Source organism: Bos mutus, chromosome 11 (assembly GCF_027580195.1).
Source record: "Bos mutus isolate GX-2022 chromosome 11, NWIPB_WYAK_1.1, whole genome shotgun sequence".
Lineage (NCBI taxonomy): Eukaryota > Metazoa > Chordata > Mammalia > Artiodactyla > Bovidae > Bos > Bos mutus.
In genome coordinates, this window is record NC_091627.1 from 90,831,985 (window position 1) to 90,855,751 (window position 23,767).

The window sequence follows — 23,767 nt, forward strand, 5'->3', positions numbered from 1 at the left end:
AATAATATGGACACTATTCTCACCATAAAAAACATTTTTTTTTTTTACATAAGTCATGCTTCATATTTAACCATGACAACAACTCCATGAGGTGGGTATTAATCCCTCCCATTTTAGAGATGAGGAAAGTTGGGTTTACATATGGATGTGACAGAGCTTGGGCCATGACTGAAGATTCAACGTATGACTTGAGTCGGATGCAATGGATCAAAGTACACTGTGGGCCTATCCAAGCCCAGCAGAAAGACAATGGATCTCACAAACACATCAAATGCACTCCCTTGAGGTTTCATGGCAACCCTGGCACAGAGAGGTGACCATGAGACATCTCCATGAAGGGTGGAGCAGAGCCCTGGGTCTCCAGTCTAGCTCTGCTCCTTGCTTGCTCTTAGACCGTGGGCAAGTGACTTAACCTCTTTGTTCCGGAGTTTCCTCAACTACAAACTCATAATAAAACCCTGCTAACTCAAGCTGCTTAAGGTTAAAATGTACTAAAACATGGAAGGTGACCAACACAGGGCTGGGCTTGCAGAAAGCACTCAAATAAGTGTTAGGTGAAGATTTCTAATCCATTCAACATATTTATATGCCACTCAACAAAATTCAAGGCTTGCATAGGTGTCCCTCTGAGGTGTCTCTGCAGATCTAAAGAAGATGGATTAGGTACCTTAATTTGATTTAATTTTACAAAAACAGATTTCTTTATCAATTCTAAGTGGTAAACAGCAGACTCGTGAGTCTGATTATATAAAAATTGAAAATTTCTGCATGGCCAAAAAAAACACAAAACCCTACCTTAAAACACCAACAATTCAATGGAAAAGAAAAACTGGAAAACAAGAAAAACTTTTAGACAAGTGGGTTCGCAAACAGTGGTGACATTGGCCCCAGAAGCGTTTGCCAACAACTGGACACATTTTTAGTTGTCACAACTTAATACACGGCAGGAGTGGGGAGTGCTACTTGAATCCAGTGAGTAGTGATCAAGATTCTGCTATACAGTCTACAGGGCACAAGACAGCCCCTGAAACAAAGAATTACCCAGCCTCAGTGGGAAAATGCTGAGGCTGAGAAGCCGTATTTTAGACACACGGGGAGCCTTATTCTCATGCACAAGTAAAGTACAAATGAGAATTCTTACCAGAGTTACAGAGTTCAAAATACTTAATCATCTATTTTGCAAAGAGTATGATGAAGCAAACTCTCTCTCTATTGGGAGATGGAAATTAGGATTCTAAATCCTAATTGAGTTTCTCAGTATTGTGAGTGTAAATGATTCAGCTTTTATAGCAGATGATTTTATAGCTTTTTTTTTTAACCAGCCTTTATAGTAGGTAAATACCTGTTAAAATTAAATCAGAACATACCCTTTGATGTAGTAACTTTTGTTTCTAAGAATTTATCCTCAGATAATCACGCATGTGTACTAAGAATTCATTATTCACTGCAGTTTGGATGATAACAGCAAAAGTTGCAAAGGCAAATGTTGAATAATACAGTCTAGTTAAATACATTATAGTATATGCCAGGATGGAATATTATACAGCCATCAAAAATAACAAGACAGACTTGTTGGTACTCATATGAATTGCTAGATGAACAAAGTGAAAGTGAAGTCGTTCGGTTGTGCCCGACTCTTTGCAACCCCATGGAGTGTAGCCTGCACCAAGCTCCTCCGTCCATGGGATTTTCAAGGCAAGAGTACTGGACTGGGTTGCCATTTCCTTTTCCAGGGAATCTTCCCAACCCAGGGATGGAACCCAGGTCTCTCACATTGTAGACAGACGCTTTACCGTCTGAGCCACCAGGGAAGTCCAAAGCATAGTGAAATACAGTAAATAAAATATTCTAGCAGCTTCAAGGCTCCATTCAAATGAAAGAAGAATACTCAAGAAGTGGGTAAGAGTATTTGCCCCTATAAAAGAGAACTGGACATAAAGAAGTCAAAGAAGGAACAAAGGCTTTGTTTTCACTCTAGAGGAGGCTTTCTTGTGTCTTTTAAAATTTTGTACCATGTGTCACATAATCAAAAAAAGCTAATTATACATTTTCTTAAGTAGGCGCCATACAAATTTACCATTTAAAAAAATCTGCCATCAGGTCTTTTAAGTAATTTTAGTATGAGTCAAAAGATAATCAGGCACAAAGAGGCACATTAAAATGGGGAAAATGGAAGTCAGTCTAATAAAAAGACTCTTGACATAGGTATCCAGGAACTTTGCTGAGTTCTGGAACAAACCACAGTGAGAAAAGTCTCCAGGCAGTGCAGAAGTAAGGACCTGGCTCTGAACTGATACCCCCACCTCTCTTTCCATCTATCTCCAATCTTCTGAAGGAAAAGGGAGCTCCCTGTTGCCCCCAGAGGGAAGCAGAGCACGCTGGATTTCCAGCACAGGCACTGTTGAACTCTGTTCTGTGACTGCTGCAGAATGCTCATGCATCTGGCCTTTTCTTTAATTCCACAGGAAGAAAAAAATTCAAGGCGCCGTTAATCCAAGTAAATTAAGATAACCCGGGGAACTGGCAAGAGATAAATGAGCTCAAACATGTATCAGATGGAAAAGGTACCTCTTCAATTACAATAAAAACTACGTTCCTCAAGTTTAAAATTGGTTTTGACTTTATCCTCCCTGTAAGGTGATTTAAACCCTTAGAGCTCTGATTTTTAATCCTAAACCACACATTTGTTACAGTGTGTAGAAGGGGCCCAACTCATTCTAAGGCATGCAGGCCTTCATTTCAGTGTTCTCCACCAAAAAAAAAAAAAACCTCGCTACAAACTGGTCCAGTGCAACTCAACCTCATCCTTTCATCTCACTCCATGCAAGCTGTGCTTCCTTCAGGCCACCATGGAGTCATTCTGTTTCTGGCCAAACTCTTCTGAGCACTTTGATCTCAATGACTAGGCAAGAAAAATACAGTTATTTGTAAGTTTGTCAAATGTTTCAGGCCTCTAGTGCTCTGATCAAGCTTGTCAGGCTGATGACACAGCACCACAAAATATATTCCTAAACTTGTATAAAATCATCCTTTGAATTAAAGTGGAAAGTGGAGCCAAAAAAGTACAAAAGGGAACACACTGTACATATTTGGAAATCATAGTATTTTCAGAATAAAGCGAACTAAAGATAGCCTCATTCCACTGACACTCCTAAAATCATTCTCCTAAAACAGGCTTTGTATCAGACAGAAGAATAGCATTTCAGGCCTGCAAGAGATCTTGAACATCTACTCTTTTAAGCTCCTCTGTTGCCAAATTAAAATACTAGGACTTCAAAATCACTCTCATCCAAATGACAAGACCAGGACTAGAACCTGGGCCTTCCAGAAGATTCACAATTAGTATCAGCTATAGATAACACTGTAATTAAATGCCTAACTTGGTAAGTGGAATCCCAGCTTTTAAAAAATCCACCACAGCAAGCTAACTCAAAACTGGGCAAAGGATTAGAATAAGTATTTCTGCAAAGAAGATATACAAAAGGGTGATAAGTCCATGAAAAGAGATTCAACAGCATTAGTAGTTACAGAACCATAAATCAAAACCACAATGACATAGATACTACTTCTCATCCACTAGGTCACTATTACCCAAGGGACAAAAAAAAAAAAAAAAAGAAAGGAAAGTAACAAGCCTTGGTGAGGACATGGAGAAATTAGAACCCTAGTACACTGTTGTTACCACTGACTAAATGTGTGACAATTCCTCCGAAAGTTAAACAGAAGTACCATATGATCCAGCAACTCCACTTCCAGATATAAACCTCAAAGAAACGAAAGCTGAGCTTCCTGCAGCCACTGGTACACCCAAGTCCACAGCTGTCTTTTTCACAGTAGATGGGAACAACCCTGATGTCCATCAAGAGATGAATAAACAAAAGGTAGCATGTACATAAATGAAGGATTATCCAGCATTCAAAAAAGAAATTTTGACACATGCTCCAACATAGAAGAATCTTGAAAACATTATGCAAAGTGAAATAAGCCAGACACAAAAAGACAAATGTTGTAGGATTCCACTGACATGAAATACCTAGAATAGGCAAAGTTACAGAGACAGAAAGTAGAAGAGAGGTTAGCAGAGACCAGGGAGGGAGAGGGATAGGGAGTTACTGTTGAATGGGTACTGAGTCTCTGTTTGGGACAATGAAAAGTTCTGGAAATGGATAGTGGTCATAGCTATACACCACTGCCAATGTACTCAGTGTTTCTGGAGTAGACACTTAAAAATGATGAAAAGGGTAAATGTCATATTTTACTACAACTAAAGAAAAGACACAACAGAAAAAAGAAATCAGCCACTCGAATTATGTTTGGGTTCTTAAGAAATAAATCACTGCTATATTGGTGGAATTAAGAACAGGCATTCCATTCAAGTAAAAAAGCACCAAAGTATCAACTGTGAAAATTCCAAGTTTCCTGGGCAAGATGACCAAAACATAACGGAAAACTGCCATAAGAGGTTATAGACAGGTGAAGGCAATGTCTTTACTTGCTCTCTTGGGCTCTTTCTCATCCAAAAGTGAGCACTTGAAAAACATGATATATACATCACTGTCCAGCTAACCCAGAGTGTTTTGGCCACAGAAATTTTTCTGTTTTTAAGAAGTTAAATGACATATCAGACTTTTAATGCTTGGATCGTTTCTTCCTCCAAACTTGGCAATAAAACCCTTCTAAAGGCATGTGTAAAGACATTTGGGTTGGAAATAACAAAACTGTCCTTTCCCAAGATGCTATGTTTATTTGAACATGTGATGATGCTATCATTCAAACAAACACACTTGGCCTTCTTTCCTTTCCCGACAGCCACAGCACAGACACTTTTCAAATGAGTATCCACAGTAGCAATGGTTAGTGTTGAAAAGTGGTTTCTATTGTACAATCATTTCTGAGATGTGTGCTTTAAAAAAAAAAAAAAAAGCCTCCTGTACTGCTTTCCCATTTGTTATTTCTTTAATTTCTGAAGAATCCTCATAATAAAGGCACATCAATCCTACTTGCTGAGTCATCCTGAGTTATCCCAAATCACCTCAATCCTCACACCCTCTGAAAGCCAATGAGATCTCATAAAAGCAGTCAAATGCAAACCGAGCCTGCAGGAGCCACTATCCAGTTTTTTAGGGAACACACATGTGACATATGTGTGTTCAGAGCCACAGCACCATCACGAACACATTTGTGACAAAATGCTGGAGGCTTTACCTAGAGAACAAGCTGGAGATTTAAGAGGGAAGATTCTCTGGGGACTCAAACAAAATACCAGTGTGTGTTCAAGAGGTTGGCCAATGGGAGGAAAAGGTGATGTTTAGGCAGGGTTTCTTTGGCACTGTTGACATTTTGGACCAATAATTCTTCATTGTGGGGACTGTCATGTACGCTATAGGCTAGGAAGTAGCATTCTTGGCCTCTACCCATTACATACCAGGATACCTCTCCCGCTCTCCTCCAGCATGCACAACCAAAAACTTATCCTGGCACCACCAAATCTCTCTCCTGGGAAGCCAAACCTCTCCTGGTTGAGAACCATTGGACAAATTCAACATTTTCCCTTCCCACCTACATTAACGGTATGAACCAGATATTTCAGAGGCTGAGGAAACTGGGTGAGCGTCCAGGTAAGAATATGCCCACTGGATATGGGTAAATAAGAGTACCTCAGAGACAAAGATGAAGACACGGAACCCAGGTATCGGTAGATGACACTGGAGGAAGAGGAGGCCAGACTGAGGTGAAGGAAATATGGCGGACTTTTGAAGGCACAAAGGGGAGTTTCAACTCTGCTACCCCATTTAATAAATTCATGTTGACTGCTGTCCGTTAATTGGAAAAGGAAATGGCAACCCACTCCAGTGTCCTTGCCTGGAGAATCCCAGGGATGGGGGAGCCTGGTGGGCTGCCATCTATGGGGTCGCACAGAGTCGGACACGACTGAAGGGACTTAGCAGCAGCAGCAGCAGCTGTCCATTAATTCAACTTCTCTGCGGAGAAGAAAGTGCTCTCAAGCACCATGATCCTAAGTTAAAATCCAGGCACCGTCAGTAGGAAAGTTTAGGGTAAAGACTGTATGTTACCAGAAAGTCAGGATGATGACTGTATGACAGGTTTAGAAAACATGGTATCATTCAAGTGTATCTTCTCTTAAAGACTAACTTCAAATGCTTTCAAAATACTTAACATTAATTGCAAGTAGGACTTACCTAGAACAATAGATCTGTGCAAATATATCTTCCTGTCCACTGCTCCTGAGAAAACAAATCTATGCCCTAGTAATAGGAAGCCAAGACCATCATCCTTGCATATAGTTGTACAGATTATGGAATGGAACTTCTGATAATGGATTTGGGCTACATCCCAAAGCTGAGGACAAAGGCCAGTAACCGTCACCTCACTTCCTGGAATGCTGTCTACACTGCAGAAACCAGCTTGTTGCGCTGGAGAAAAGAAGGTAAAAAGTCTTTAGAGAGCCTGACCACATTTCTCTTGGAATTCAAGGCAGTGAACACAGAGACTTTCTCACTGTCTCCTGGAAAATTCTGTAGGTAGGAGGCAGACTAGAGGAGACAGAAATGTAGGGTAAAGAGAGAAGGTAGTTTGTGCCTCAGCTTTCACATGGCAAGGATGCAATCCTAGTGGGACCCTGCCAAGAGGCTTCCTGGAAGGGTGTGGAAATCTCAGCTTTAAGCGGAAACTGAGATAGGAGATCTGCAGAAGGTTAACATATCTTGATTACATGGTTGCATCTTCTCTGGCATGTATAAATCGTTTCCTAATATAGTCTGAGACTCATACAGGAACACAATAGATAGATATCATTCATTCATGATACTTTATCTTTCTGAAAACCACTATTTATTATAAACTAATGACACCTTAAAACCTTTGCTATGAAAAGGGTGATCCTTGGGCCAAGCAGTACCTCATCCCCCTGGAAACTTATTAAATATACAGAGTATCAGGTCCCACCCCAGATCTACTGAAACAGAATCTGCATCTTATCAAGAATCAAAGTGATTCTTATAAATAGGAAAGGGTGATGAGCACTGGCTTAGACCACAGGTCTCTCACACAGCTGTATATAACAATCTGCATCGTTTGCTGTCAAACTACACATACCCCAAAACACACCCAGAAATTCTGATTTAGGAAGCCAGAGCATGGACTGGCCATCTGTATCTTCTAAGTCCTACAGGACATTCTGTTGTATCCTGAGGACCAAGACCACTGATTTAATGGTTGGAGAAGACAGGCATTTGAAGCCAGGGTTCACCAACAGCTCCTAATGACTGTCGCATCTCCCCATAGCAAGAATTTTTACACAGGTGAACCCTCTTCTCCTTCCAAAGGCTTCATTAAGTCACCACCAACCTCTAACAAATCATCCAATTGGCTACAATTTTGCTTTTGAGAGCGATCAGGGCTCCCATTCAAAATGATCAAAAGGGACAAAAATGACACACCCAGTGGGGACACGCAGAGCAAGACAGGTTGTAAAGACACCAGAGGCCTCCAACTTGAGCCCCGTCCATGGCTGCCTGGGATATGTCAGTTTGACTCAGCACCAACTTCTCATAAAAGGCTTGTTATTTGTGAATGAAAATGAAAAGAACCATTCACCAGTCACCACCAAATGTTAGGTTTTCTTGTCTAGATTTTGTCTTGAGAGAAGAGTGAACACGACCTGATTTAAATCAGACCCTGACTTAGCCACTGTGACTGCTGCAGACCCAAATGGTCAAACTCCGCCACCATCGGAGCAGATCAAATTTCAAATAACCAGCTAAAAGAGAGCCCAGAACTCTTGAATCCCAGCTCAATTTCTAGGGTAGACACTAGGCAGACTGGGCACTATTAGTCCCTGCTGCAGTTTGTTTCTAAGAGTTAATTTCCTTAAATGAGATCCCTCAGAATTCTAAGGTTTTTAAGCAACTGCCAGGTAAAAGGAAGAAATACTTCTTCTGGCAGAAAATGGTCTATAATATGATGAAGTCTGACAGAAGGGAAATGATAATTACTGTATGAACAGCACAGTCAGGAGTCTTTTACCAAATAAGGTTATGATTTCTGCAGTGAGTGTATTTCAATAAAAGGATATTTTCAGCCTGAAGAGCCTAGCCTCTTTTTCAAAAAATGGTATAACAGAGTAAATTTTGTTTAATGCTAATGTATCTATTTATCAAGTACACAACTTTGGCATGCACATTATTTTTTTTTTTCTTTTCCATACAACATGGTGGTTTTCCAGGCACATTACGGGACTCTCAGATGTTTCTAATTACCCTCTGTATACACCCAATAAAACAGCTGGCTCGAGATATTATTAATACCATGAGAAGATCCAAAAGGCTCATAAATCACCCTTTCTTTAGAAAGGGACAATGCAGTGGCAAAAAGTGACATATTTTAATCTTGCTAAATAGCCTTAAGAATGTTCTAGTGCACTTACCTAATCTGCCAGGGACAGAGCAGTGGTCCGCTTTTCTCACAGTGAAGAATTTTAATGTCAAGTTGCCCTTTTACCTCTTCTAGGGAAAATCTGATGGAAATTAGGCTGAGTTTTTGTACTAGGAAAGCTTAGAAAGTCTCCATAATCCAGAACAAATTTTTATTGAATCTGATGGGCATCTGAAGTTTGGTCTCAGAGCGAAGAAATCTCTCATTACTGCATAAAGTTCTTTCTTTTTTCCACCAAATCTTACAAAAAGCCAATACTGCAGTCATGCCAGTTTCTCAATTATTGCATAAGTCTAAGTTCAAGATAATGGAGTCAAGCAGTAAGCCATTCCTCAAATCAATGCCCTTCAACTAAAGACAAAATCGAGTTTTAATAAGTGCATCAGTGACACCATTCCATTAAATTGGCAATGGAAGGGCATCTGGTTCGTCTCCTTTTCTTTCTGATATAACTTCGGGAAATAAATCGCAAACAAACTTCCTCACTCACTTAATCCTTCTCCATTTGGTAGTTATTTTATTTTCCTGGACTGCACAGGCTGAAGAGGACTGTGTGGCTGCCCTCAGAAACATTTTCACATCATCTGTAATGTTAGTTCCAAGAGGTTTTTCCAACAATACACAAATTCATTATTCTTCCTCCACTTGGAAGAAGTGTATATACCTGAATATCAAAAGCTGATACAAATGTTCAACTTTTAGACAACAGACACAAAATTGTTCCCAACTCATAAGCCAATAAATGCTGCAGGTATATACTGTATCACATAAATATGACTTCAGTGTCTATTTTAAGTCCGGCAGTGTTTTTAAATTGACTCCAACCTAGGAGCCCAGAGGTAAAGGACACAGACGACAGCCAAGTGAAGAAACCAAAGCAGGATCAAATGTTAGAATCACACATCACTGGGGATGTCCCATCTATTCAGGATGATTACTTATCCTCCTGACCATAGCTTTGGGTTCCAAAGTATACCACATGGTCCAAATGCTCTCAACCCTTGCCAGCTCATAAAATACAAGAGCTTCTGGGGTAGACCCCTCTCAAAGAGGTGGTGCATGATCCAAGGCAGAGGGGGCCACAGTGCTTGTTGGCTGTCTCTGCCATATGACGATGCTGACAATTCTTTGTGGGTAGTCTCACCCAGAGCAAGCCTAAATGTAAGGAAAAGAGCCTTCCGTGCACTAGAAGAGTTGGTTCTAACAAAGTACCAACATGAAGGAGTACTGGATACACACTCTAGGGTCTTTCTTAATGCTACTGTGCTATCAGGATGTCCCTCTCCATGGGACACAGCAGCAAATCCTCTCCAAGCTCCAAGAGAAGGCAGTACTCTCCCTCAGTACACAGGAGGTAGGGTTTACTAAACAAGAGGATTTGTTATATTTGGAAGTAGAGAAAGATCTTCAAGGAACCCACATAAACCTCCAGCCTGTTTCTTCTCATGAGCCTCAGAACAGCTCTACAAGGAAGGTCAAGGCATTATGGGATTCATTTGACTAGTGTGGAATCAAAGAGGTTCAATAACCAGCCCAGGGGCCTTGGTCAGCAGTCCACCTGACTCAGACCACTGAGTGTCCACTAACGCAGTAATGACTAGAGGTGAAATAGGAAGAGAAAAAGGCAAAAGGCATCACAGGTGGAAATATTTGAAATGGAACTTGAGGTTGTTCCTTAAAAAAACTGTCAGTATTTAGACAAATGCAGAAATAGGGAGCAGGAATTCCATGTAGTGGGAAGTTACACTAAAGGTCTAGGAATTTAACTGCATTTCACCCTGAGCAGCCAGTACACTGTAGTCAGTGTTAAAAGTGTAAAATCCAGGACTTCTCTGGTGGCTCAGTGGTAAAGAATCTGCCTGAAAATGCAGGAGACACAGGTTTGATCCCTGGTCCAGGAAGATCCCACATGCCAAGGGGCAACTAAGCCTGTGCGCCACAATTACTGAGCCTGCATTCTAAAGCCTGGGAACTGCAGCTACTGAAGCCTGCATGCAGTAGAGCCTGTGCTCCCCAACAATAGAAACCAGCACACTGAGAAGCCTGCACACCACAACCAGAGAGCAACCCCTGTTCAACTCGTCTAGAGAAAAATCCTTGCAGCAACAAAGAGCCAATACAGTCAAAAATAAATGAATACATTTTTAATGTAAAATCCAAACTTCAGGCAACGTGTTACAAACATACCCTTTTTCATGCATCTTCCAGACACTGGACTGTGCTCTTCCCTAGGACCCCAAACCCTATAGAGACTTCTCAGATGATTATTCCACTCCTGTAATTTCAGTTGCCCAAGGAGTCACGAGGAGGCTGTGCTGGGTAGGTGTGTGCATGCCATCCTCACACGCGCACCTGCAGAGACAATGTACTCTGTCCACCAGCACGCGTGAGGCATCTCCCAAGTGCAGTACCGCACCCACACGGGGGATGCCAACAAGAAACACAGGACCCTGTTCGCAGGCAGTTCAGAGCTCAGTGGAAGAAACGGGCATGGCTACCGATAAGGAAAGTGGGGCCCTGGAGCCAGAGTGGCGCTTGGCTGACTCCTGCAAAGGCAGTGGGTGATGCCCAGGCAGAGCAGGTAGGGGAATGCACCACCCCCACCCCAGCAGAGGCAGCAGTGTGAACAGAGGCACTGAAGACGCGGAGCACTGTGGGACCTCAGTACCTCCAGAGGCTCAGTTTAGCTGAAGCAGAGAGAGTTTCATGAGCTGAGCAGTTTAGAGTTTTCCAAAGATCATTCCACATGCTCAAGCTGACAGACGAGGAAAGAACACACACTTTGCGACACTGTGTTGCAGACTCCAAGGAATTTTGAAAGGTCATTTATCCTAGGCTAGCCTAGACTCCTTTAAGAAGTCCCATCCACCCCCATGATATAGGCCAGACATGGCTTAAAAGGAACAATCGATCACACATGCCTTTCTCACAGCCTCACAGACTGCTGAACCCTCTTTTACCTAAGGCTTTTTTTCAAACTGTCCCAACTACAGACATACATTCTATACTACCCACTCAGGGTATCTTCAGTATACATTCTATATAGTGTAGTATATATAGTATATACATTCTATACTACCCATTCAGGAATCTTCACCTTCAGTCAAATAGCATCTCATTTTCTCCCGATTTTGGCTTTTAGTGTTAACCTATTGGCCCTCTTTGGTTGAACCACCATTCCATGAAGCCCCCTTCCATTCATTACCCTCCCCCAACACACACAGACACACACACCCCTGCCCTGATCCACCTTTCCATGAAGCCCCCTTCCACTCAGTGCTGCTGCTGCTGCTAAGCCACTTCAGTCATGTTCGACTCTGCGACCCCATAGACAGCAGCCCACCAGGCTCCCCCGTCCCTGGGATTCTCCAGGCAAGAACACTGGAGTGGGTTGCCATTTCCTTCTCCAATGCATGAAAGTGAAAAGTGAAAGTGAAGTCGCTCAGTCATGTCCGACTCTTAGCGACCCCATGGACTGCAACCTACCAGGCTCCTCTGTCCATGGGATTTTCCAGGCAAGAGTACTGGAGTGGGGTGCCATTGCCTTCTCCGTTCACTACCCTCCCCCAACACACACACACACCTGCCCTGATCCACCTTTCTATGAAGCCTCCTTCCATTCACTACCCTCCCCCAATACACACACACACCTGTCCTGATAAACAGAACCAATTTTATTTCCCTTACTTAAAAGCTCCATGCCAAAAATCATGTCACCTGTCTAATACAAAATAATGTTAAAGAAGTTACAGCTTTTCTGGTAATTTGATTCTACATCTAAGACCCTATCCTTGTTGCTATAAATAACCAAGACTCCTTTTGCAAAAATTCCAGGACCATTTTTTCACCCAGAGGACAAGACTTACTTGCCTCTATCCTCTGTAGATAAGGGTCTTTATCTACAGGTACTATTAAATGATTTCCTGATATAATACACATTGCTAAAACCAACCCAAAATGACATTTGGGAAAGTCTGAATAAATGCTTCTCACACCAGCCTTTGGAGAGGCTCTACAGCTTAAATAACACAACAAACACAGTCACAGAGTTAGATTAATAAGTTTGTGATGTTCCCTCCAAGAGCTCATCACTAGCTTCACTTAAGTCTTTGCTTAAATAGCGTCTCAGAGAATCCTTCCTGACATACTTGAAGTAGTGATCCAGGCCTTCCACCAACGCTCCCAAGCCTCTCCCCCTCTCAACGTTTCATCACAGTATCTATCACTACATGACATTATATCATAAATAATGTTTCTGGCAAAATATTTTTGGTAGTATACATTTGATAGTAGTATACACTCACTCAGTTCAGTTCAACTGCTCAGTCACGTCCAACTCTTTGTGACCCCATGAACTGTAGCATGCCAGGCTTCCCTGTCCATCACCAACACCCAGAGTTTGCTCAGATTCATGTCCATCAAGTCAGTGATGCCACCGAACCATCTCATCCTCTGTCTTTCCATTCTCCTCCTGCTTTCAATCTTGCCCATTCCAACGAATCAGCTCTTCGCATCAGGTGGTCAAAGTATTGGAGCTTCAGCTTCAGCATCAGTCCTTCCAATGAATATTCAGGACTGATTTCCTTTGGGGTTGACTGGTTGGATCTCTTTGCAATCCAAGGGACTCTCAAGAGTCATCTCCAACACCACAGTTCAAAAGCATCAATTCTTCTGCACTCAGCTTTCTTTATGGTCCAATTCTCATATCCATACATGACTACTAGAAAAACCATAGCTTTGACTAGATGGACCTTTGTTGGCAAAGTGATGTTTATGCTTTTTAATATGCTATCTACATTTTTCATGGCTTTTCTTGAAAGGAACAAGTGTCTTTTAATATCATGGCTGCAGTCACCATCTGCAGTGATTTTGGAGCCCAAAAAAATAAAGTCTCTAACTGTTTCCATTGTTTCCCCATCAATTTGCCATGAAGTGATTGGATGCCATGATCTTAGTTTTCTGAATGTTGAGTTGTAAGCCAACTTTTTCACTCTCCTCTTTCACTTTCATCAAGAGGCTCTTTAGTTCTTCTTTACTTTCTGCCATAGGGTGGGTCACCTGCATATTTGAGGTTATTGATATTTCTCCCAGCAATCTTGATTCCAGCTTGTGCTTCATCCAGCCCAGCATTTTACATGATGTATTCTGCATATAAGTTAAATAAACAGGGTGACAATATACAGCCTTGATGTACTCCTTTCCCAATTTGGAACCAGTCTGTTGGTCCATGTCCAGTTCTAACTGTTGCTTCCTGACCTGCATAGATTTCTCAGGAGGCAGGTAAGGTATATTCCCATCTGGTATTCCCATCTCTTGAAGAATTTTCCACGGTTTGTTGTGATCCACACAGTCAAAGGCTTTGGCATAGTCAATAAAACAGAAGTAGATGGTTTTCTGGAACTCTCTTGCTTTTTGATGATCCAGCGGATGTTGGCAATTTGATCTCTGATTCCTCTGCCTTTCCTAAATCCAGCTTGAACTGGAAGTTCTAGAAAATGTGGAAGTTCTCGGTTCACATACTGTTGAAACCTGGCTTGGAGAATTTTGAGCATTACTTTGCTAGAGTGTGAAGTGAAGTGAAGTGAAGTCGCTCAGTCGTGTCCAACTCTTTGCGACCCTGTGGACTGTAGCCTACCAGGATCCTCCATCTATGGGATTCTCCAGGTAAGAATACTGGAGTGGGTTGCCACTTTCTTCTTCAGGGGATCTTCCCAAACCAGGGTTCAAACCCGGGTCTCCCGCATTGGAGACAGACACTTTAACCTCTGAGCCAGTGAGATGAGTGCAATTGTGTGGTAGTTTGAACATTCTTTGGCATTGCCTTTCTTTGGGATTGGAATGAAAACTGACCTTTTCCAGTCCTGTGGCCACTGCTGAGTTTTCCAAATTTGCTGGCATATTAAGTGCAGCATTTTAACTGCATCATCTTTTAGGATTTGCGATACCCTCTTGGAGAGTACACTCACTAGTTTGTAGTTTTTTAATTTTTGGTTGAATATATGTGACATAAAATTTACTATCTTTACCATTTCTAAGTGTACAGTTCAGCAGTGCTAAGTATATTCATATAATCTTTTGATTGTTACCTTCAAACAGAAACTTGGTACTCATGAAATAATTCCTTATTTCCCCGTTTTCACCAACACCAGCAACAACTACTACTACTCTAAGAATCTGATTATTCTAAGCATTACGTAAGTGGAATCATATTTGTCTTCTCATGATTAGCTCATTTCACTCAGCATAATGTCCTAAGGTTCATACGTTTTACTGCAACATATTTTTAATATAGCAGGAGAGCAAGGACTTTGCCTATCTTGTTCATTGCTATATTCCTAAGGCCTAAACCAGTCCCTGGCACACAGTAGGTGTTCAATAAGTATATATGAGATAAATTAATGTCCCCAATGCAAAGTCTTTTATGGATGCTTCACAGCTTAAATAAAGGAAATGCTCTACATTATGATATTTACTAAGTATTAGAAGATAATTTGAGAATGCCAAATATATTTCAGAGTAGTTGGACAAGTTCATAACCACTCTAAATTGTCCAAATGAAAGCAACCATTTTCTTAATATTGTATTGGCTCATCTTTCAAAAACATACAGCCTGTACAATGCATTAAGGAGGAAATATATGTGCCACTTCAAAGAGTGACGTGTTGCTTTCCCCTGGTTTCTGTGCTGGATGACTGTCAAGGGATCTGAACAATGACAAGAAGGTGAAGGCCTGAGTGTCTGACCTAAGCTGCTCCCCCAAGTCTCAATTCTTCTCCATCCTGAGCAGTGATGCTGGTTTATTTAATGCCTCATTAAGAGTGAATTTCCTTCCATCCTTATGAGGAGAACCTATATAACGAGTGTATTATCACAGAGGCTTCCTTTCCACCCCACAACACTATGGTGTTGAGATGGCTTTGTGCCATACGTGGGGAGATCCCCAGTGTAGGGCAGCAAACCAACCTCAAAACAGGTGAAAGTGGCTAGAGGCTGTTGGCATAATTATGGGCTGTTCAAAGCTTAGATGATTAGACCACTAGTTTCCTGCCTAAAAAACTGAGAAACCTTCCCTCTCTCTTCTTCAAAATGACAACCTTTTCAGAGAACTCTCCTAGTAAGTTCTGAAAGACTAAAATCCAAATGCTTAAGCTTGAAATTCAAGGTGCTCCATAGCCTTGCTCCAGTCTACCTTCCCAGCCCCGACATCTAGTATATTACCACCTTTCGAGTTTATATGTAACTCCTCTCAATTTCCATATACCACCTGTGACCTCTTGTTTCCAGGTCTCAGTCTAAAGTGTTCATTCTTCCTTCCCATCCATCCTTAATTGGGGATGTATCACCGTGTCAAGCTGCATCATCCCCATCAGTCTATCATCAGACAACAAGCATTTACCCAGCTCCTCCTAGAAGCCAACAGGTTTAGCAGCTAAGGAGAGCATGAAAACCTAAACAGAAAAGTCGCATGCCATCCCTTCTCTCTCAAAGTATTCTTCCTCAGCTAGAAGTGGTATCTCCTCCTCTGGGGTCCTGCTAAGCATTTTCTACCTTAAACGGGGGTTGTTTATACATATTCCTCATCTCCGCCTCAAAGCATAAGCTCTTAGAGGACAGTTTATGATTTTTTTTTGTTCTGGAAATTCTAGCACAGTGTTGTCTACCTGATTCCTTAACATAGGAGGCACCACAGGAGGATAAGAGGCTTTTAGACTCTGAAATAAAAAACCTGACTTAAAGTCATCTTTGACCAAACCACTAAAGCCTTGGAACTCATATCTACAAAATATGGATATTTACCTTGCTCAGGGGAAACAGGAACCAAACGAAATAACATGGGGTCATAGTGCTTACTGGGTTAGCCAAAAAGTTCATTTGGGTTTGTCCATTAGCCTGAACAAACTTTTTGGCCAACCCACACATTATCAAATACTTTTTGTCAGTATTCAATTGGTGCTAACAGAACATGAGTCCCTCATGTTCTCCGCAGAGAAAATAGCATCACAGAAACCACATGTGCTAGTTTAGCAATCATGATTGCCTTTCACTCTCTCTCTCTGCAAGTAAGTTATGCCAGACAACAGTATTATTTTATTTGAAATATTCTGGTTGTGACAACATAGAATTTCTATATTCTTCTTATTAGAAGAACTTATAACTATAAACAACAACTTAAAAGTCCCAGGAGGTCATCTTCATGACATCCCCATGAAACGCAAAGAATCCATTAAAACAAACAACAGTTAATCTGCTGGCCCACCCAACTCGGGATATGCTTCCATCTTGGAAAAAAGGCAAAGGCACTTTCTATTCCAAAGCTGCTTTTTGAGATAGTATGCAGGGCTGTGTGGTTTCTGAGAGCTTCCACCATGGCACACAGGGCCCAGGGCCAGATGGTGAAGAAGGTGATGGCGCAGTCCATCGATCTCATCTTCAGACACTTGCAAATAGATCTCAGATTCAGGTGTAGCTTTACGAGCAAGTGAACATGCATATAGAGGGCTGTATCATTGGTTTTGATAAGCATATGAACTCGCATTAGATGATAAAGAGATTCATTCTAAAAGTTAAGAAAACTGGGTCAGATCATGCTAAAAGGAGAGAAACATTACTCTGTACCACAGTGTCTCCAACTAGGAATGATCAGTGAAGCGAGAAATCACTTGGCAATATGGTGTGTTTTTTAGGCATCCTTCGTTAGAAATGTACTAAAACATGTATTCATATTGTTTAGCTCACCCTCATGTTATTGCCCTCTGGAGGAGGGCATGGCAACCCACTGCAGTATTCTTGCCTGGAGAATCCCCGTGGAGAGAGGAGCCTGGTGGGCTACAGTCCATAGGGCTGCAAAGAGTCAAACATGACTCTCTGCGACTCAGCAGTAACAGCATGTTATTACCAGATGACAAAAAATGCTGTGGGATTGTTTTTAATCAAAAAAAGAGAGAGAGGTAAAGGCAGGACAGTGCAAGGAAGTGTGCCTCCAAAAAAAAGTCATATTTAGAGTGTGCTTCACAGAAGATTCCACTTAATGCAAGTATTCTGTTATATCATGTCAACATCACATTCACAAAATAGAGATTATCCTAGAATCTCAGAGTATTTCTTGTGGACATCATCTTCATCCAGGCTTCACTTTTAGAGTCAAATTAAGTAGAAGTTATAGTTATTTCTCCCACTGAATTACCAGGAAAAGAGACTATATGCTTAATGGTCATGAGAAAAGCACCTGCCTCTCACATCTGAACAGTCCTGACTCACAGTCACCAAGACCAGAAAGACAACACAGAAGCAGCACCAAAAACGAAAGAAGGAGGGGACTGCCCTGGCGGTCAAATGGTTAAGACTCTGCACTTCTATTGCAGGGGGTGTGGGTTTAATCCCTGGTGGGGAACTAAGATTCCACATGCCATAGGGTGCACTCCCCCCGCCCCCAGAAAAAAAGGAACCAATGTCACCCCTGTGCCTGCTATAACCCTCAACCTACCCACTATCTAACCTGCATTGTGTGGACGAGTGACCTGGACCAGGACAGGACCGAGAGCCAGATGAGCACGACCAATGGACACGAAGAAGCCAGTGTTCAAATCCAGGGCTCTTAAACACCAGTTGCTTATTCTCTGTTGTAACATCCAGCCTACTCAGAAAACCTAACTCCCTCAGGTTCTTCTTTTACTTTATCCCTCCTACACATCACAGTCAGACACCAGGGAGGTAAAGCAGACACGAGGAGACCTGGGCTCTAGCCCCATCTGGCTGACTTGCGTAACGAAGGGAGACTCACTGAAGCCAGTGTGCCTCAGTTTCCTTGTCCAAAAATATGGTGACATGAACATCTATTCTACCTGGACATCACCATGGAAATGTTAAAACTTGTTTCTGCTATTCTGATCATCAAAATGGATTATTTAATTAAGGTACCTTAATTACAAAATCTATATTGTTTTCCCTGTATTTTTTTTTTTTTTTTTGACTCTTTGGGGGCAGAAGTCAGCAAATGCTGGCACTAGAGTCAAATTCAGCCCATCGAAGGCTACAATGCAGCCACACCCATTCCCATACCTACCATCCATGGCTGATGTCACCAGGTCACACAGGACAGACTGTGACACACACCGTGTGGGCTGCAAAGTCTAAAATATTCACTCTCTGGCCCCTGAAAAGTTTGCCAGCCCCCACATCTCAGTAGCCTTAAACATCAGAGGCCAAAAAGTAGCTGACAAATTACATTTTGAATTTTCCTCAAACCACTATTTTCCATGTAACACATCTTATTTGTCAAAAGATTTAACACATTGTGTGTGTGTGTGTATATATATACAGAGATACATATAGATATATATAGTACATATAGAGAGTGAGGAAAACCAATTAGAAAACCACTTTCTGCAAGTAATAAAATCATCTAAAACCAGTACATCTCAAGAAGGTATCTTAGATGCCTAAAAATGAATTTCTGAAATTCTCTATTTCTAGCAAATCATAATCTCCAAAGTCTACCAAAGTACCATCTTAAACAAAATAATTTTAAAAACTTGTCTGTCAAATCACCCTGTACTGGAATTAAAGTAGAAAAGAGAAACGGCTCAGGGTATAAATGAAACATTTCCCATAATTTCCGATGTGAAATTATTCATTACTCTGCCCTCTTCCTTTTATTATTCCTTCTTAAAATCAAACTACTTTGTCAATCCTTTTGTGGCAGAGTTGAGTTTTGGTTCTAAGATTTTTCAGTAAATAGCTGGGCTCCGTTTTGTATTTTGAACAGGCTGTGTGTATCCTGTTCCTAAACATCTGCTTAAATGCCAGAGAGGAAAGTGTGCAGCGTGTTTTAACAAGTAGACTTCCTCTGCTCCTCAAAGCCTTCAAATATTTAGTTTCGAAGTGAATACACCATAAGCCAAAAAATTACCACCCACCCAATTACTCTGTCATTTCTACTGTAAAGCTTTATGAAAAGAGACAAAAGGAAGAGAAGCAGACATTATCGATGATGGAAAAGGAAGAAAAGCAATGAGAATAAGGAAGGCAATCAAGGAAAGTAAAAATGGAAAAAAGCCATTTAGCTCATAATAACCTAATTGGGAACTTCTTCTCCCCTTCCTTGTCTATAGCCCTCCAAAAATGCCAAAAAACAGTTTCGCTTATTACTGATAAAGAAGAAGTCCAAAGGTTTTTAGAGATGGACTGAATTTTAGAAGCCACTAAATAGAAACCATTTATTTTACGGGCGAGAAAAACTAAGGTCCAGAAATATTAACTGTCACATCCCATGGATTAGCTAGTTAGCAGCAGCACCGGGATCAAAATCCAGTTTCCCCGATCATCAGTTTAAACACACTTCCCATTAGACTCAGCTCCCTGCCCTGCTAAAGCATAATATGCCATTTGGCACCTAGCAGCTAAATTCTTCTTAAAAATATGTCCGAAGTACCCCGATCATCACCAGGAAATTAACAATACCCCTTTAAATAGTATCTATGGGCACATGTTTTTTCCAAGTATAGACTATCAAGAACAGTGCTTCAACCTCCAAAGAAACCCGAGTCACAATAGAGCAGCAGGATAATCAAAGAGCTAATGAGGACTTAAACTGCTTCCTTGTATTTGGTCTTGATGGAAATCAGTTTGAAATAGACACCCCCCCCCCCCTAGACACATGCTCCCAAGACTAAACAGCAATATTCCATAAAAAGACCAGATCTAGCCAGTGTTATTATCTGTCTGACATTTGGGTTATTCTTGTGAGTAACTCATAAAGTAACGTGGGTGTCTGTGATTATTTGAGTACACATGGCAAACCATAATTGGTCAAAAAATAATAAAAGACATTTTTCCGTGACAAAAATACCGTATTGAATGACAACATGGCAGTGTGACAGCATTCAGTGGACTGCAATACTTTCTCCATTTACAAAGTAGTAAAAAGAAACAAGAATGTAAAAGGAAAAGCCTTTTTGCAGTAACTACCATAGTTCATATTTAGATTATGAAAGATTAAAAGGTTTTAAGTGCTGACAGTGATCCAGGAGCATATCTTCCCCCAAATCCATGTCATACATCAAACTTATAATTTTGCCTTTTGATACACAGCAGAAACGTGGCAAAAGATGCAAGTCTGTATCCCTTTCTACAACTGAAAACACACATATTTGACAATTTTAAGAAATTTTTTAGAACCTGGCTATTTATAAAAGTTTCATCACCACCACCCAAATTTCCTCATATAAGTCAAATCTAACATAAATTCGACTTATCACCAAGCAGATAAAATCTGAAATGGGTCAATGCAAGCTGTACATCAGGGTCTTAACTTAAAGCCTCTTTCCTCCTGTCTCCCGATACCTCCCCATCACCACAGGCTGTGTCCATGATAAGTAACCAAGGGTAATACTCTCCTTGCCATCTCTCTCAGAAACCAAAAACCAAGTTAAAAATGATTCTGAAAGTAATTTAAAAGATCTAGTGAAGGCAGCATATTCGTACTGGTAGACAGAAACCCATTCAAGCAGACAGCAGTGTGAATGGAGGGGGTGTCTAAATGCTACGATCTCATCAAACGCTAGTCGGTCAGGACAGTTAGGGACCGTGGAGGAACTCACCCACTCGGAAGTTCGTGGCTGTCAGGGTGTCGGCAGCGTGACCATTCTCACTAATGAGAGTGGTGGTGTTCCCCTTCTCACAGCTGTTCTGACAGCTGCCCTTGGTGCAGGTCACTTTACAGATGCTCGGAGTAAAGACCACCTTGATGCGGCCAGTGTGGTTACTCACTAGGAGCGGAGGCAGAGAGAAAAAGAACAACAAACACATCAGCTTAGTATCCATGAACTTGCCTTGGAAGGTTTAAAAAAAAAAAAAGGAAAAAGAGAAAGGAAGGAGAGGGGGAAAGAGAGAGCCCACAACCCGACAGGTTTAAGGAAAGAGGGAAGCCTTTAGTGCTCGCTGCTCTGTATCCAGTGGTGTCTCTGAAACAGGAGTAGGAAGCTTAGCAAACAGAACTCTGGGATGCACTCCAAAACCACATTTGAAGTCGAGTCACTGGAGTGGGATTACTAACCACAATGCTGCACTTTATTCACGGGCAGACAAAGAGCAGTACGGAGGGCACGACAGATGAAAGAGCCAGCCCTGACAGGCAGATGTAACGCACAGAGGTTGGCCGTGCACCTAGTGCTGAATAAACTCCTGTGTCCTCGACGTGCATACTTTCCCTGTTCCTCCACTTATTAAGTCACTATTTGCAGCCCGACCCCTGGAAATGTTTTAGGCATGCGGCATGTCTGAAAACATCTGTCTCAAATCTCCTGGCACTCCCAGCTGAAGTGATCAAATCCTGTGACGCAGCTGCGGGAGCCCAGTGCTTTTTCACAACTCTGGGGCACTCTTTCTCCATATAAAATTTTTCAACCTACATTTTGTTTTACTGTGAACAAGGTCCATCTAAAAAAAAGGGAGGCCAAGTCCCTGGGGCTAAAAGGTTGGCCTCTGTTAAAATGCCATCCCGGAGCTCTCACTGTGGCTCTTCACACACCACCTAAAGTAGGTATTTCTTTCACTCATACAGCCCTTTAAGAAAAAAAAAAAAAAAAACACCAGGTGCTACCACCTGTTACAAGACAGAGGCAGCATAACATCATAGAATTGGCACCCATCTTCAAGTCAGATTCTGGGTGGTAATCCTGGCTCTACCGTGCTGTGATCTTGGATCTGCCATCTCACTTTTTCTCCAAAATTTGAGAGAATTAGAACTGATATTTTCCAGCCAGTTTTAACTTGCCTGGTTTATCCGGGGTCAGCAAGCTATGGCCCTGGGATCAAATCTGGCCCACTGTCTGCTTTTGTAAATAAAGTTTTATTGGAACACAGCCACTCATGCATTTCCGTATTTACGGCTGCTTTTGTGTGGTAACAACAGAGCTGCACAGAGAAGAGATGACTTCATCCAGAACTGTCACTTGCAGCCAAGCCCCAGTATAAACTCTGGCAAAGCACAATACAGAAACCCTATTTGGAGTTCCACATTTGTGGAATGCCCCCAGCCAGGTTCTTTCACTTCCCAGGGGCCTAGGCAGAAAACAAAGATGGTAGCAGCAGCTGAAGAGAGTGGAAGAGAGATGACTCTTCTCTGAAGCTTTAAGGCTGGTTGGAAGCAGTGCTCTTCCTGGTGTCACTGTGTTACTGCTGTTGCCATAGGAAACGCCTGCCGTTGGGTCAGCCCATCTCCTGCCATCCCCTGCCCAACAGAAGAGATTCTTCCCCCATTACACTGCTTTGTTTGACCAGGATTGTATTTTCAGACAATCATCCAAGAAGCCTCTATAGGCCCTCAACAAAACGTGGTCAAATCTGAGCTTGGAAACAAAAACATTAAACCAAAGGAGCCATCAGAATTTCAAGGTTGGAATGGGGCTTCAAATATATCCTGACTTCTTTTATTTGAACATCTGTAGGAACAGGAAGCTCATTACCCACTAAGATGGCACATTCTAGTCATGAGCTGTTTCTCAAAAATGCTATTCTTAAGCTGAAGTTATGTCCTCACAGTCGGCTATACGCATTAATTCTAGTTCATCTCCCCTCACGATCTAATGCCTCTTTCACATAGCAGCCCTTCAACTCATCAAAGATATTACAACAGAAGCCAAGAAGGCTGACGTTACAAGGGATCTGAGAAGATCCACTTGGGTTGGCCCTCTCACTGAAAAGAAAATGATTCTTCTGGAGCAGAAATGCCCTCAATTCTTTTCAAATGTTTTTCTAAGACTGTTTCTCATTCACCAGTGGTTCTAACACAGATCAGGATACATACTCTGGGGTGGGGAGGTATCTTAGTGGCCTACCAGGTTTTCCAGGCCCTTCCAAGAAGGCACCCAGAAACCTTTTCTACAAGGAGCTACACAGTGAATATTTTAGAGCCGTAGGCCTACAGGACTCTGCTGCAACCATTCAACTCTGCTGCTGTAGCAGGAAAGCAGACTGTGAAAAATTATATGTCAATGAATGAGTGTGGCTGTGTTCCAATAAAACTTTATTTAAAGAAACAGTTTTCAAACCAGTGCTTTACATGCTTTCAGGACATTTAAAATTTGGGGTGGATTATGAAAGTGAAAGTGTGTTAGTCGCTCAGTCGTGTCAACTCTTTGCAACTCCACGGACTGTAGCCCACCAGGCTCCTCTGTCCGTGCAATTCTCCAGGCAAGAATATGTGTTGCCATGCCCTTCTTCAGGGGATCTTCCCAACTCAGGGATCAAACCCTGGTCTCCTGCATTGCAGGATTCTTCACCATCTGAGCCACCTCATACATTTTAAAAACTA

The 23,767-nt window shown here is 41.7% G+C and overlaps 1 protein-coding gene across 12 annotated transcripts in view; it reads right to left on the minus strand.

The window, feature by feature from the left end:
- Window positions 1–23,767, minus strand: part of LTBP1 (latent transforming growth factor beta binding protein 1) — a 456,910-nt gene that overhangs the window by 250,805 nt on the left and 182,338 nt on the right. For 6 of the 12 annotated variants that reach the window (XM_070379753.1, XM_070379751.1, XM_070379752.1 and 3 more), the window contains exon 1: window positions 21,054–21,408. The exons of 1 other annotated variant lie outside the window; for it this stretch is intronic. In XM_070379753.1, coding sequence (XP_070235854.1) covers window positions 21,054–21,276 — 223 coding nt within the window. In that variant the 5' untranslated portion in view covers window positions 21,277–21,408. Of the gene's footprint in view, window positions 1–21,053; window positions 21,409–23,767 lie in introns of those variants that run through there. 5 more of the 12 variants (XM_070379745.1, XM_070379744.1, XM_070379743.1 and 2 more) reach the window with 2 other exon arrangements.